The 15,503-nt window shown below is 38.3% G+C and overlaps 1 protein-coding gene across 1 annotated transcript in view; it reads right to left on the bottom strand.

Moving 5' to 3' along the window:
• PPP2CB (protein phosphatase 2 catalytic subunit beta) overlaps positions 1-15,503 on the bottom strand; it is a 39,207-nt gene that overhangs the window by 12,022 nt on the left and 11,682 nt on the right. Inside the window, exon 2 of the mRNA XM_074272975.1 lies at positions 10,928-11,137. Coding sequence (XP_074129076.1) covers positions 10,928-11,137 — 210 coding nt within the window. The remainder of the gene's footprint in view (positions 1-10,927; positions 11,138-15,503) is intronic.

Below are 15,503 nucleotides of genomic sequence, written 5' to 3'. Positions count from 1 at the left end.
TCTTGTGATGAAGAGAGCCACCTGGACCCAGAGAGGACTGTGGGGACTGAGTATGAATCACAACATAGCATTTTCACCTTTTTTATTGTTGTTTGCTTGCATTTTGTTTTCTTTCTCATTTTTTTTTTCTTTTTGATTTGATTTTTCTTATGCAGGATAATAATTGTGGAAATATGTATAGAAGAAATGCACATGCTTAACATATTGGATCAGTTGCTGTCTAGGGGAGAGGATGGGGGGAAGGGAAGGGAAAAAAAATTGGAACACAAGGTTTTGCAAAGGTGAATGTTGAAAATTATCTATGCATGTGTTCTGAAAATAAAAAGCTTTAAGCAAAGCAACAATCACCACCACTGCACATACCTGGGTCTATATTCCAAAGAGATCATAAAAGAGGGAAATGGACTCATATGTGCCACAATGTTATGTGCCTTGCCTTTTTGTAATGGCAAGAAACAGGAAATTGAGTGGAGGTCCATCAATTGTAAATAAGTTATGGTATATGAATGCCATGGAATATTATTGTCCTATAAGAAATGATCAGCAGGCAGATTTCAGAAAAACCTGGAAAGACTTGATGCTGAGTGAAGTGAGTAGAACCAAGAAAACATTATACACAGTAACAAAAGATTATGTGATGATCAACTGTGATGGATTTGGACTTGGCTCTTCTCAATAATGCAACGATTCAAAACAATTCTAATAGACTTGAGAACTGCCATCCCCATCCCCAGTGAGAGAACTATAGAGACTGAATATGGATCAAAGCATAATATTTTCCCCCTTTTTTGTTTTCTTTCTTGTGGTTTTTTTCTCTTTTGGTCTGATTTTTCTCGTACAACATGACAAACATGGAAATATGTTTAAAAGGATTGCACATATTTAGCCTTAAACAAACACAAACACAAATAGCACCAAATGGCAAATGTGCATTTCAGCCCAATTCACCCCATATCTCTGAGTTCTCATTGTATACAGGCAATTGGGATAACCCGTATGAGATAGGTAGGCACCCTGCTCTTCTCCTCCTTTGCTCATGTTGATCACAAGCTGAACCAACTGAAGGGACAACAATCTCATATGACTACCAACCACCTTTTTAATCCGCACTTGTAGATTCCCTTCCAACCTCAGTAACAGTTCTAAATTTCTTCTTCTAAGCATCTAAGCTTCTAAATTGATGCTTTACAAATTTCTGTACTTTTCCAATCATGTTCTTTCCACCCTAATAAACAAGTCAAGAAAAAATGACAAGCTGAGGGACACACTGATTGTCAGGTTGATGGTACTACTTTTCTCCTGTCCATCATCCTTCTTAGATGATCTTATTTCCTACTTTGTTAACAGTGATACCAGCTAGCATAAATCTGACTCTTACTCTTCTCTCCAAGGGAATTCTTCACCCTCTGCACCCTGGCTCTCCTTTGCCTACTTACTAATTTTCCTGTTCCCATTAGTTTTCTGACACTAATGTTTTCCCTCCATCTCTACTGACTCTTTTGCCCTTCATCTTAAAAGTCTGTTCAGTCACATCATTCTAAAAGAATACAACTTTGTTGCTGCCGTCCCCCTAGCCTGAATTGTCATTTTATTCTTGTGTACCCCGCAACAGCCACATCTATAAAGTGTAGCCTCTACTGATTTTCACTCTCGAATCCCAATTTTCTTTTAGTCCTCACACTCTAATGAAACACTCTAGACTCTCAAAGTACCCAAGGCTCCTTCTGGCTACCCCCAATACCTTGTTTCTTGGTCTCCTTACCTCAATCATACTAAGGAATCTGACTGGAGGGCTCTGTGTCCTTCTGGAAAGCCATGGCTTTCTTGGCTTCTGTGACAACAATGCCTTGGTTTTCTTTTGACTCACATGACTTCTCACTTTCCTATGCTGTTCCTCCAGCTGACTTCAAGATGAGCTTTCCTTGAGGTTCTGGCTAGCCTCAGTATTCTCCTTTCTAGAGTCTGTTCATGGCCCTTTTTCCCCATGCCCGAGTGAGACTGAGTTCTTGGAGAGCAGTATTTATACTCCACTTATGCTAGGCAGCTAAGAAATGTCCACTGAAGTGGCCGGCCTAGACTTCGTATAGTGTTACATTACAACTGAGACAGTACCTAAGGCCACTGAGTGGCACAGGGAGAGGTGCATTTCTGAATATGGGCAGAATCAGTTATGAAAAACTTCCCTAAGGACATCCTTGAGCAGTTCTACAGAAGGGCAGTTTCCAAGCACACCACATTTGGGAAGGGTGCCAGTCCAAAAGAGGCACTTTGTAAAATAAATACACATACAAAGGCTACCCTCAATTGTTGCATATGTGTGCAGGCACAAAACAAGGAAGGAAAACTGCTTCCTCAAGAATTTACTTCTTCTGAATGTTGTCCAATATAACTGAGCAATCAGTATAGCTCTTCCCCGACAAGGAGAATGGAAGTCATCCAGGGCAGGGACTGTGTGCAGTGATCTTTCTGCTTCCAATGACCTCTATTCCTGGTGATATTATAGGGTCCTGGAGGCATGTAAAATACTGTGCCAGCAGGGGCCAGCATTACTAAATAGCAACTTTTCCAGCTTTGAGGTGGAAATCAGGAATCAGCCAAGCTCCAATTAGGAATGCTGGGCACCAAGCAGAACACAGGGTGAATGGAGATTTTGGACCTCAGTAGCTCTTAAAGACTTCTTTCCAACTGTTTAAGGAGCTCTATCTGAGCCTACTGGGATAGCCAAGGGGGGCAAATCTCTCAAGCCAAAATCACTCCTAAAAATCCCCAAAATGGGGGACATACATACATACAGTATCCTTTCTGTATATGATTAGAATTGGAAAGAGACCCAGATCACTTTAAAAGAAGGTAGCCCATGAGAAAAAAGGTAGATCTGAGATCTATAGAATCAATGTCAATCTCATTTTATCATAGAACCCAAATAAACCATAAATCAGGAATGAAGAAGAAACCAGGCCTTCTCAGAGAGGAAAAAAAAAAAAAAAAAAAAAAAAGGCAACCCTAGCAGGAAACCTGGAGATGGGGTAAAAAAAGTAAGAAAGGAACTGACCCCCCAAAAAATGACTATTTTATTAGAGGATGATTGTACTCCCATTCAAATGGAAGTTCCTGGAGATCAGCAACTGAGATTTATCTTCTTTTTTTTATTGTTTCTATCCCATATCCCTGGCTCACAATAAGCATTTAATGTGTCTGCTGATGCCCACCTTACAAATTTCTCTTTTCTTTCAATCACTTTCAATTACACCCAACTCTCTATGATCCCATTTGAAGTTTTCTCGGCAAAGATGACTTAGTGATTAATCATTTCCTTCTCTAATTCACTGTAGAGATGAGGCAACTGAGGCAGGCAGAGGCTTAATGATTTGTCCAGAGTCATACAGGAGGTAAATATCTAACGCCAAATTTGAATTATTGAAGAAGAGTCTTCCCAACTCCAGGGCCAGCATTTTATCCACTACAAGATCACTTAATTTTCCCCCTTTAGCCAATACCAAATGAACAGACAGCCTAGGGGGTGCTTTAGAAGTTTCTAGGCCCCAAAGCCTCCTTGGGGCCAAAAGAGTTAAGGTTTAGAGGAAAAGAGTAATGATTAGAACTAGGGAGTAGTGACAATTGGGGCTATCTGTGGGTTTATCCACAATTGTTCTATTGGGTTTTTCCTTAATCAAATCCCCCAGACTATTGTTCCTCACTAATGACCCTCTGTCCTGCTCCATTTTCATCTAGCTCTCTCTCCTCCACCTTCACCAAAAATCTCCACTCTCAATAAGTTCTATTTGTTAAATATTAAAAAACTAAAACTAAAAATTGTACTTTTGTCTTTTCTGTTGATGCAACACATTTCATCAATTTTTGTTTCAAGACTGACAATTAGCAGGGGAAAAGTGTTGACTTAACTCTCTCCCTTCAACTGTTTTATAAAATGATAAAAAAATGCTTCTCAAAAGCATTAGCTAAAACATGGAGAGAAGTCCATTCTTTTTTTTATTTGTGTGTTTGTTTTGTTTTTTATGTTTTGCTGAGACAATTTGGGTTAAGTGACTTGTGGCAGGGTCACACAGTTAGGAAGTATTAAGTGTCTGAGACTAGATTTGAACTCAGGTCCTCCTGACTTCAGGGTTGGTGCCCTATCCACTGCGCCACCTAGCTGCCTCCAAAGTCCATTCTTGATGCCTGATTTAAATGAACATGTTTGCTATGGTAGACAGATAACTAAGTGCTAGGGTGCCTACTCTCAAGGAAATTACACTCTAATAAGGCAAATCATCAAGAAAACCAAAAAAAAAGAAAAAGCTATCAAATATCTCCACTATTCTTCTTGAGTCCCTGATAATAATCAGTCAATCAGTCATTTATCAGGGGCTTGTACCAGGGATACAAAAAACAAAACAAAACAAAACAAAAAAACCTGGTGCCCTCAGAAGCTACATTTGGGGGAGAACATGACTATAAGTAGAAACATATAAGATCTATACAGACAGTAACTTTGGAAATTCATTTTATGGGAGTCATTGCTGATTATAGGGACCAGCCAAAGGCAAGAAATCTTTGGAAATTTTTAGAGAGGATTGGCTGTTGGGGCTCCTTCTAAATGACCACATAAAAGCAGGTGTGTCAGACAGAGTGAGGGAGTTCTTTTGGTGCAGGTATGTTTATGTGTGAACTTGCTTGGATTCATCCATGTGTGGGACACTGAAACCTCCAAGGCTTTGAGTTCTTCTATAGGTGCCAAACCACCATAATTTAAAAAATTTTCTCAGACTTTTTAAAAAAGTCAATTTAGTCGAGGACTGTTACTTTCAGCTGCCTCACTCAGGCTATCCATGAACCCTCTGGAGAGATGACCCAATAATGGAATTTAAAAACTTTGCATGTATCCATGCTACTGGGTGCCAATCTGGCCTGGGACTAGTGGTCCCAAACAGTAACAAACAGTTCTTCAAAAGAATTCCATGGGTCACGTGGGCTCTGTCCAAGGCTCCTCAGTAACAAACCTGATATTCTCCATCGCTCATACTGTTGCTGGTGGTTTGTTACTGTATATGAATTTGTTCTATGTTCAAGTACAATTAGTCCTAGAGAGGAGTGATGCTGCAGGAGGTCCATGTTTCACTTTGTCTTTTATGAAGACGTGGTTCTTCTTGCCAAGGCCAATCCCTCTACAAGTATTCAGTAGTCTCCCCTAACACATCATCCCCTCTGTCATCTCTATCCATCACTTATTTTCAATATCTCCCTGTCTACTGCTCCTTCCCTACTCTCTATAAACATTCCTTCATTTCTCTTAACTGAAAAAACCTTTAGCTGACCCTTCTATCTCCACTATCATCACTATATCCACTATCATACATTCTGCCTTTTCTCACTAAATTCCTTAAAAAGGCCTTCTACGATTGGTGTTTCCACTCTCTCTTCTCCCATTTTCTTCTTAATCCCTGATAATCTGGCTTCTAACCATATCATTCCACTGAATCCACTCTCTTCAAATTTGCCAATGATATTTTTTGGTTACTAAATCCAGTGATTTTTTCCTTACTCTTTATTCTGTTTGACTTCTCTAAAGCCATTAACATTTTTAATCACTCCTCTTAGATATTCCCTTCTCTCTCCCAGGTCTCCTTCTACCTATCAAACAGTTCCTTCTTTATCTCTTTTGTTGGATCCTCCTTATGATCATTTCCTTTAATCACAGATGTCCTATACATAACCTATGTGTACATATTTGTTTGCATGCTGAACATAAACTCACAGAGAGCAAGGATTATCTTTTGCCTCTTTTTGTACCTTCTTCACTTAATACAGTGTCTGGTAGACATAGTAGGTGCTAAATAAATGTTTGTAAACTAAGTGAATAAAAAATCAAAAGTACTATAGCATAAGAGAAAAATCTAACTGTTGGGGAGGCAACATGACACAACAGCTCTGATGTCAGAAAATGTGAGTTCAAATCCTAGCTTAGATTTACCATCTGTGTGATCTTGAGATAATCCCTTACCACTGGTTGAGGCTCCTTTTCTCCTCTGAATTCTGGCTGGAATCTAAGGTCCATTCTGAGTCCTGACTAGGATTCTGTGATCCCATTAGTGGTTCTTCCCTCCAGAAGAAATCTTTGCTCTGAAGCTAGAGCTTTCTCTGTCACAAAGGACAGTTACTATAGGTGGTCTGGTTCTGGCTATGTGGAGGAGCCAACGCATTGGGTATTCTTTCTTTTTGATTTCTTTTGTGCTGATCTACTTCTGTGGTATATGATTTGTTCAGTGAGAAGGGAAGACTAGTCCCTGACAAGATAATGAGTTTATAAAGAAACAGGTTTTTGTTTTGTTTGTTTCAATAAAGTAACTTCCTCAAATTATCTTCTGGAAGCTAACCTGCAACTGAAAGTTTTTCTTCTTTGTTGTCTCCCCCCTTAGAAAGTGAGTCCCTGAATATGTTTTAAATAACTGAATTTATATACCTTATTTAAAATTCTTACCATTTTGGAGAGGGAGGAAGGGAGAAAATTCGGAACTCAAAAAGTTTTTTTTAAAAATTTTATTTTTTCCAATTATATTTGTTTTTATTATTATTATTATATTATTATTATTATTATATAGCTTTTAATTTACAAGATATATGCATGGGTAATTTTTCAGCATTGACAGTTGCAAAACCTTTTTTTCCAACTTTTCCCCTCCTTCTCCCCACCTCCTCCCCCAGATGGCAGGTAGACCAATACATGTTAAATATGTTAAAGTATAAATTAAATACAATATATGTATACATGTCCAAACAGAATCAGACTTTGAAATAGTGTACAATTGGCCTGTGAAGGAAATCCAAAATGCAGGTGGACAAAAATAGAGGGATTGGGAATTCTATGTAGTGGTTCATAGTCATTTCCCAGAGTTCTTTTGCTGGGTATAGCTGGTTCAGCTTCATTACTGCTCTATTGGAACTGATTTGGTTCATCTCATTGTTGGGAGAAGGCCACGTCCCTCAGAATTGATCATCATATAGTATTGTTGTTGAAGTGTATAATAATCTCCTGGTCCTGCTGATTTCACTCAGCATCAGTTCACGTAAGTCTCTCCAGGCCTTCAAAAAGCATTTTTAAATGAATGCTAAAAATTATCTTTACATGTAGTTGGAAAAAATAAATTAATAACTAAAAGAAAGAAAGCTCTGGAGAGAGGAAGATATCTGACTTTTCTACCAAAACATCAGACACATCCAGGTTTTTGTATTTAAGGGCACTTCATAAATTCTTTCCTCCCCTTCCATTTCTCCCCTTTTCCTTTCCACATCACCCAGGTAGCAAAAAGAACAACAGAACTAATCCAGTCATTCTGAAGAACAATTTGGAAATATGTTCAAAGGATTATCAAACTGTGCATACCCTTTGATCCATCAGTGACACAATAGGTCTGTATCCCAAAGAGATCATAAAAGAGGGAAGAGGACCCACATGTGCAAAAATGTTTGTAGCAACTCTTTTTGTGGTAGCAAAGAATTAGAAATTGAGTGGATGCTCACCAATTAGAAAATGACTAATATGTTGTGGTATTTGAATCTAATGGAATACTACTGTTCTTATAAGAAATGATAAGTAGGACTGTTTGAGAAAATTCTGGAAAGACATGAACCAATGCTGAATGAAGTAAGCAGAACCAGAAGAACATTGTACACAGTAACAGCAAGATGACAGACTTAGCTCTTCTTAGCAAGATGATACTCCAAAACAATGTCCAATAGACAACCCCATCCAGAGAAATAACTATGGAATCTGAATGCAGATTTTTTATCATGCTTTTTCCCCCTTTTGTTTTTTCTTTTACAACATGGTTAATATGGAAATATGTTTTAAATGATTGTGTATGTATAACTATTATCAGATTGCTTGCTGTCTTGGGGAAGGTGGAGGTAAGAAGAAAAAAATTTGGAATTCAAAATCTTACAAAAGTAAAAATGCTGAAAATTATATTGAAATGTAATTGGAAAAAATGTAAAACAATAACAAAAAGACAATAGCAAAGGAGAAAAGACTTTCTCATAACAAACAAAAAACCACTATACCAGCAACAATTTACTTGGCAATAGGAGCACCATTAAGCCTGGACTTTCATGGTCCAGTTTCTCTGAATATATATCACTATAGCTTGTTAAAATGATAAGGAACTTAATCCTTCCCAACTAGCCTTCTTCCCTCTCTTCCTCTCTCCCCAAAACAATTCCTGGATTGAAGATAGAGAGAGGGTGCAGGAATTCCTTCAAATTCCATACTAACTTCCACTGGCTCCTATGTGATAGGAACTCATTCACATATGTGTGTGTTCAGTGGGTCTCTCTCTTCTGTGGACTCAGCCCAAGAACAAAGTTATTTTATTGCCTTGTCTTATCTGTGTTGCAAAACTAAGTTTAGAGCATGAATTCTCATTGGAAGATGTTAAAATTATCAGTTCATTCCAATCCACCAGCTAACAAAGCTGATCTTCACTCAGAGTTTTCAAAATTGTTTGGCTGCTGCTTAGAAGAGATAAAGTTTGGAAACTAGAGCAGCTTCTAAGAACAGAGAGGCCAAGGGCACCTGTCCAGTTCACCTTTTTTATTCTCTTTATCTCTTTATTGTTTCCCCCATTTAACTATGGAAAACTAAGGAAATGTCTTAGAAAAACACATTTCCTTGAGAAAGGCTCTTGGAGAAAAGGCAATAAATAGTTCTTTTTTGGGGGAGGGGGGGATTTTTGTTTGTTCACATGATTCAGTCTGAATCATGGCACTGAATTTATATGTTTAACAAACTGCCAGAGTACGGTTAGTTCCAGCTGTCATATCTGAACATCTAAAAGAAAGGAAGATGAGAAGGCCCTGGGAAATCACAGGTTCTTGAGCAAGAAGTCAAATTAGGACAATGACTTATGTGGCAAAAAGGGAGGCTGTGCCTGGTCAGTATTCCCTTTGCTTACCCTGTAGCAAAACAAAGCAATAAAGCAGACACATTGGTATTTAGTGGGATCTTGCAAGGAACATTTGGGCTCTGTGGGCTATATATGTAGTCATGGCATGCCATTAGTTGAATGAACAAAAACAGTATGAATGAGCAAGAAATACAGAGCATGTGGGAAAAGGAGAGACCAAAACTAACTGCCTATTTCAGCTACAGGCAGTGTGATGAGAGCTGAGAAATACAGTAATGTTAGTGTGCCCTGAAGAGGGTGAGATGATAAGAAATTCAGAGAGAAAGCTGGTTGAACAGCCTCGCTGCAAAGATGCAAGCTCCAGAAACCAAAAGGGATGAGAAGCAATGCAGGTCCTTTGGGCAAGGAGCCCACCAAGCAGCCAGCACTGTCACTCAACAGGCCAGTATCATAGCCAATTTTATTTTGTCATTTTTCAGTAATTTGTTCCAAGGGAACATGATTAAATGTGTTGAGCTGGACAAGGAATAGGAAGTCTCTCTTTGGATATGAACAGACAATTCTCAGATGAAGAAATTGAAACTATTTCTAGCCATATGAAAAGATGCTCCAAGTCATTATTAATCAGAGAAATGCAAATTAAGACAACTCTTGAGATACCACTACACACCTGTCAGATTGGCTAGAATGACAGGGAAAGATAATGCAGAATATTGGAGGGGATGTGGGAAAATTGGGACACTGATACATTGTTGGTGGAATTGTGAATACATTCAGCCATTCTGGAGAGCAATTTAGAACTATGCTCAAAAAGTTATCAAACTGTGCATACCCTTTGATCCAGCAGTGTTACTACTGGGCTTATACTTATATCCCAAAGAGATTTTAAATAAGAGAAAGAGACCTGTATGTGCAAGAATGTTTGTGGCAGCCCTCTTTGTAGTGGCCAGAAACTGGAAAATGAGTGGATGCCCATCAATTGAAGAATGGCTGAATAAATTTTGGTATATGAATGTTATGGAATATTATTGTTCTGTAAGAAATGACCAACAGGATGAATTCAGAGAGGTCTGAAGAGACTTACATGAACTGATGTTGAGTGAAATGAGCAGGACCAGAAGATCACTGTACACTTCAGCAACAATACTGTATGAAGATATATTCTGATGGATGTGGCCCTCATCAACAGTGAGATGAACCAAATCAGTCCCAATAGAGCAGTAATAAGTAGAACCAGCTACACCCAGCAAAAGAACTCTGGGAGATGACTCTGAACCACTACATAGAATTCCCAATCTTTCTATTTTTGTCCGCCTGTATTTTTTATTTCCTTCAAGGCTAATTGTACACTGCTTCAAAGTCTGATTCTTTTTGCAAAATAACTGTATGGATATGTATACATATATTGTATTTAACTTATACTTTAACATATTTAACATGTATTAGTCAACCTGCCATCTGGGGTGGGGGGAAGGAGGGGAAAAATTGGAACAAAAGGTTTTGCAATTGTCAATGCTGCAAAATTACCTATGTATAAAATTTTTGTTAATAATAATAAAAAAAATTTTAAAAAAAGAAGTGCTCTTTTTGGCTATAATTATTTCAGGCCAAAGGCAGAGCTTTCCTGAAACCCTCAATACAAAATGCACAATGTCCATTTTAGAATCACTACAGTAAGAAGGGATCATGGGGGATCCCATGATGAACCATGGGAACTGTGGGAAAGAAGGATCAGAGAAGGGAGGTAATCAACAGGAAAGGAAATTCACTAAGGAGCCAGAGAAGTAATTCAGAGGCTATCAGGAGAACTTGGGCTCTAAAAAGGCATAGAAAGCAGGGTTATAAATAAAAGGGACAGGTCAAAATAACACCAAGAATTCAGATTTGCCTAAGACCACCATAAAATATAACATCATCCTGAACTTAACAATGAACTCTCAACATTTTCCTTGATTTAATAATTAAAATGCAATGCCTTTTCATTAGTTAGAATAAAAAAAAAAAAAAAACAAACCAAACAACTATACCTTTAATGATACAAGAAGAGTCACAGTCTCCACTGAGTAATAGCCTCTGTCCACATAATCACCCATAAAAAGATAGTTTGTGTCTGGCGATTTTCCTCCAATTCTAAAGAGTTCCATCAGATCATGAAATTGGCCATGGACATCACCGCAGACAGTGACAGGACAACGAACCTCTTGAACGTTGGATTCTTTTGTGAGGATTTCTTTAGCCTGTTAGAAAAATGCAAAGCATCATCCAAGAGAAAATCCTTCAGAGCAAGAAGTGGCAAGCTCATTTAAAGATCAGGGACCCACTCCCATCAAAATGCAATTTGGGGATTCTCTGAATACTTGTATAGTATAGAGAAGGGAGGGAAGAAGGGCAGTGGGAAAAGAGTATACCAAAAACACAGCAAAACTGGGCATTAACGAGGTTGCTTTCTTTGCACCCCAGGTACAAAACACTTAAATGCTTGCTAATCCCAGCTTTGTCACTTTTCCACATACACACATTTGCATATTTCTTCAAAGAAGCCATCTTGTACCTCCCCATTCCAGTTACCATTTTATTTCCTGAGTCTTAACTTGGCTTTCATTTTTGATCCAAAGAATTTCTGTAATTGTTTCACAAATTCAAAGTCCAGTCTAATTAGTTAACACCTCCCTAGTGAACTATTTCAGCCCCCCAGGCCAACAAAAGCCACAGCTCTCAGCAGGCCTATAACCTAGAATTCTACTTTTATGCAGAAGGTCACAAGAATTTAGCAGGTTTCAATAATAAAAGATCAAGACCAAAAATTGGAAAAAGTGAAGTGAGATAAGCAGCTGGCAGCCCTACTAAGGGTAGGACGAAAGAACAGTCAGTTACAACACAGAATTTGACAGAGGATGTAACTTATCCAACTCCCACATTTTAGAAAATGAAGAAACTGAGGCCAGTTCCTTGGGAACTTAAGTTCCCAAATCTGAAGTCTGGTATTCCTTCTACCCTCACAATCTCACTTGAAAAAGTTGCTGAAAGAAATACCATATAAGAAAACCCCAACTCAAAAAGTCAGGTAATACAATAGAACTCTTCCCCCCATTAACAAGTATTTATGTTTTTTCCTCCCACTTCCCTTGCCTCCCCACTGAAAAAAAGAAAAAAACTCTTGCAACAGAAATTAGTCAAGCAAAAAATGGTCTCATTGGTCAAATCCAAAATTTTATGTCTCCTTCTGCATCTTCTGTCATCTTTCAACGATTAATGTTCATAACAATGACCCTGAGTTACTTTAAAAAATACTATTCAATAAGGTCTTTTTATTAAAGATACACATGTAATAGTTGTTTACTTTAAATAGTTTTATTTAATTAACATTTATTTATATAAGGAGGAGCCAAGTGGCACAGCCAATATAATGCCCTTTCTGAAGTCAGGAAGAGTCATCTTTTTGAGGAATATCTGACCTCAGACCAGTTGTGTGACTCTGGACAAGTCTTTAACCCTTTTTGCCTCAATTTCCTCATCTGTAAAATGAGTTAGAGAAGAAAATAACAAGCCACTCCAGCATCTTTGACAAGTAAATCCCAAATGGAGTCACAAAGGGTCATTTACAACTGAAACAAATGAACACACACACACACACACACACACACACACACACACACACACACACACACACAATTAATGTAACAGAATTTTGAAGATTTCTATCAAAAATTCATCGAATAAATTTTCTATGTAAAAGCATAATTTGCCTTGAATTATCCAGAAAAACTCATTCCCTGTTTTGAGTAATGAAAAGATCATGAACTGTATTTGGAAGGAGAGGACCTGGGATTTAATTCTAGCTCTATCACTTGCTACCTAGAAAATCCTGGACAAGTCAATGAATAGAGGTACCTCATTGTCCTATCTAAAAATTGAGAGGCTTGTATTAGATCAGGGGTTTTAAACCAGTTTATGTGTCATGGAGTGCTGGAAATGTTATGAGGCCTATGAACCTCTTCTCAAAATGTTTAAAAGCAGAAAAATAAAATACAAAGGATTACAAAGGAAACTAAAATTCAGTTTTCAATTTTTTATAATAGCTTATTTTTAAAATATATACAACATTCATCCTTGAAAACCTTGTGTTCCAAATTTTTCTCCCTTCCTTCCCCCACCCTCTCCACTAGACAGCAAGTAATCCAATATATGCTAAATGTATCAAAATATTAAAAAAAAAAAAAAAGTTTTTAGGTCTTCCAGGTTATGAACCTTCAGGACTAGCTGACCTCAAAAGTTCTATGTATTTAAAGTTTTTGTTTATAAAACTCAAGCAAGTTCATTAAAAAATTACTTTTCTACAACTTATTTTTATTCACTTTAAGATCTAGTTTCTATCACACAAAATTGGCAAATAAGCAACTCTATACATTTGCATTTCTATTTCAAATTAAGTCAACCCACATCACTTACAAACCAAAAATAAAACAATATGCCTGGAGAAATTAAATTGTATTTCTCTTTATTTCCTGAAGTCAGGAAATCTGCCAATGTAACTATCACATGATCTCGATAACATTCAGGAAAGCTACACAGAATGTTGCCAGGGAAGCTCCCCCTCCCCTTTTTTTTTTTCTTTTAAAAAGTAATCTTAGGATGCAGAAGGAAGCTTACCAAGAGAACAAGATGCATCAATGTAAAACACAATTATCTTAAGAAACATCAGGATTCAGATTTAATGTAAGACCCAATCTAGGCTCCAGAGAAACTCTACCAACTCCCTCTAAGCACAGGGTCTTTCCTGGTTCTCCATGTTCCTACTCAGAAATGATTTTATATTTACATTGTATCTATTTGGTATGTAGGGTTTTATATGTTTATTTAACCTCCTTCTCCTAAAAGAAAGTAAGCTTCCTGAAGACAAAGGATTTGTTTCCACTACCACCCCACTCCCCTTTAGCCCCAATACCTTTCTCCCAGCAGGCACCATGAAGTACAGGAGGGAGACATATGCTCCTGTCTTGGTAGACAGGTAGGTGATGAAACATCAGGTACAGAAGGTTGCAGATACTGGCAATTCCTTTTGCTTCATTTAATTGATTTTCTTGTCACAAGAAAGGGCTCTATTGGGGAGGGGAGGCGTTCTTGGGCAGACACAACAATAGCAAAACCAAACAGCATCAAAAACACTTTTTCCATGAAGTGTGAGCCAGTTTCTCCAGATAATCCCTAAATTAGCTCAGCAGCAAACAGGCTTTCCACCCACTTCTCTCATGTCTGTACCATGTAGTTAATAACTCCAATACCACTAAATTTATACAGTAGTTGTTTTTGAGGAACAAATGAAATAATGTCTTAACAAGTGTTCTGCAAACTCGAACATTTAGGCAGGGTGGCCTGATGAAGAGCAAGCTGAGCCTGGAACCAGGAAAACCTAGGTTTAGGTCTTACCACATATTGGCTTTGTAACCTTATTATGGACTCAAGACCAATGTTGGCTGATCAAGAAGCCACCAGTGGTGGGTCCCAGAGATCTGCCCTTGGGCTGTCCCATGTACTATTCAACAATGGCTGTGGGGACCAAGTAATATATTACAAGCTGAAACAACCTGAAAGTTATCATGAAACCATCCCCCCCCCCCCCCGCTGGGATTAAGTGACTTGCCCAGGGTCACACAGCTAGGAAGTGTCAAGTGTTTGGGTCCTCCTGAATTCAAGGCTGGTGCTCTATCCACTGCACCACCTAGCTGCCCCCATCATGAAACCATTTGAAATGAAAAATTAGGCTGAATCTGGTCAGATGAAATTCAGTAGGGATAAATACAGTTTTATTAGACTTGGTCAGTACAAGATGGAATGGATGAGCAGGATAAAATAAGAGTACCTACTCACTGCTAGTTCAGAGTGGAAGAAAAGAGACCAGAAAAGAATGGGAAGGATCCGTGGCCTCTGTCATGGTCACATTCCAAGAAGGGAGGAGTGTCCTGAAAAAGACACTGATTAACTAGAGAGAAAGCCAAGGGCTTGGAGCCAATGCCATGAGGGTCAGCTGAAGGAACTAAATATATTTAGCCTGGAAAAGTGCAGGGAACAAGACAGCTGCATTCAAGTATCAGAAGGACTTGAAAGTGGTGAATACAGGCTGCATAGGACAGAGTTGTCTCAGAATGGAAGAGGCTGACTTCTTCCTGGGAGATATCCAAACTAAATGACTATCTAGGTCAGGTGTATTACAGCTGGGATTCTTTTCCCAAGATAAGCCTGCTAACGTTCCTTCTAATTCTAATGTTCTTAGATGTTTAAGTTTGCTTGTCTCAATATCCCAGGCCTCACCCAGAGTCTAAAAATTGCAAAACAATTTTGTTTCCTCACTGGGGACAATCACACATAGTGAAACCCTAGGTCTAGGACAAATCGAAAATCTCATTAACCCTTCTCCTTCTCCCAGCCCATTTTGCTGAAGACAAAACTTGAGGCTGAAAAGGTTAGGGAACTCAACCTAAAGTCACCAGAGAACCTAACAGCCTGGACTGTTTTTTCTTTTAAAATGGAATCTTAGGATGCAGAAGGAAGCTTACCAAGAAAACAAGATGTATTGATGTAAACAAAAATTGCCTTAAGAAACAT

This window comes from Sminthopsis crassicaudata, chromosome 6, assembly GCF_048593235.1.
Source record: "Sminthopsis crassicaudata isolate SCR6 chromosome 6, ASM4859323v1, whole genome shotgun sequence".
Classification (NCBI taxonomy): domain Eukaryota; kingdom Metazoa; phylum Chordata; class Mammalia; order Dasyuromorphia; family Dasyuridae; genus Sminthopsis; species Sminthopsis crassicaudata.
Note: the sequence above shows the minus strand (reverse complement) of the source record. Positions and strands in the feature narration are given on the sequence as shown.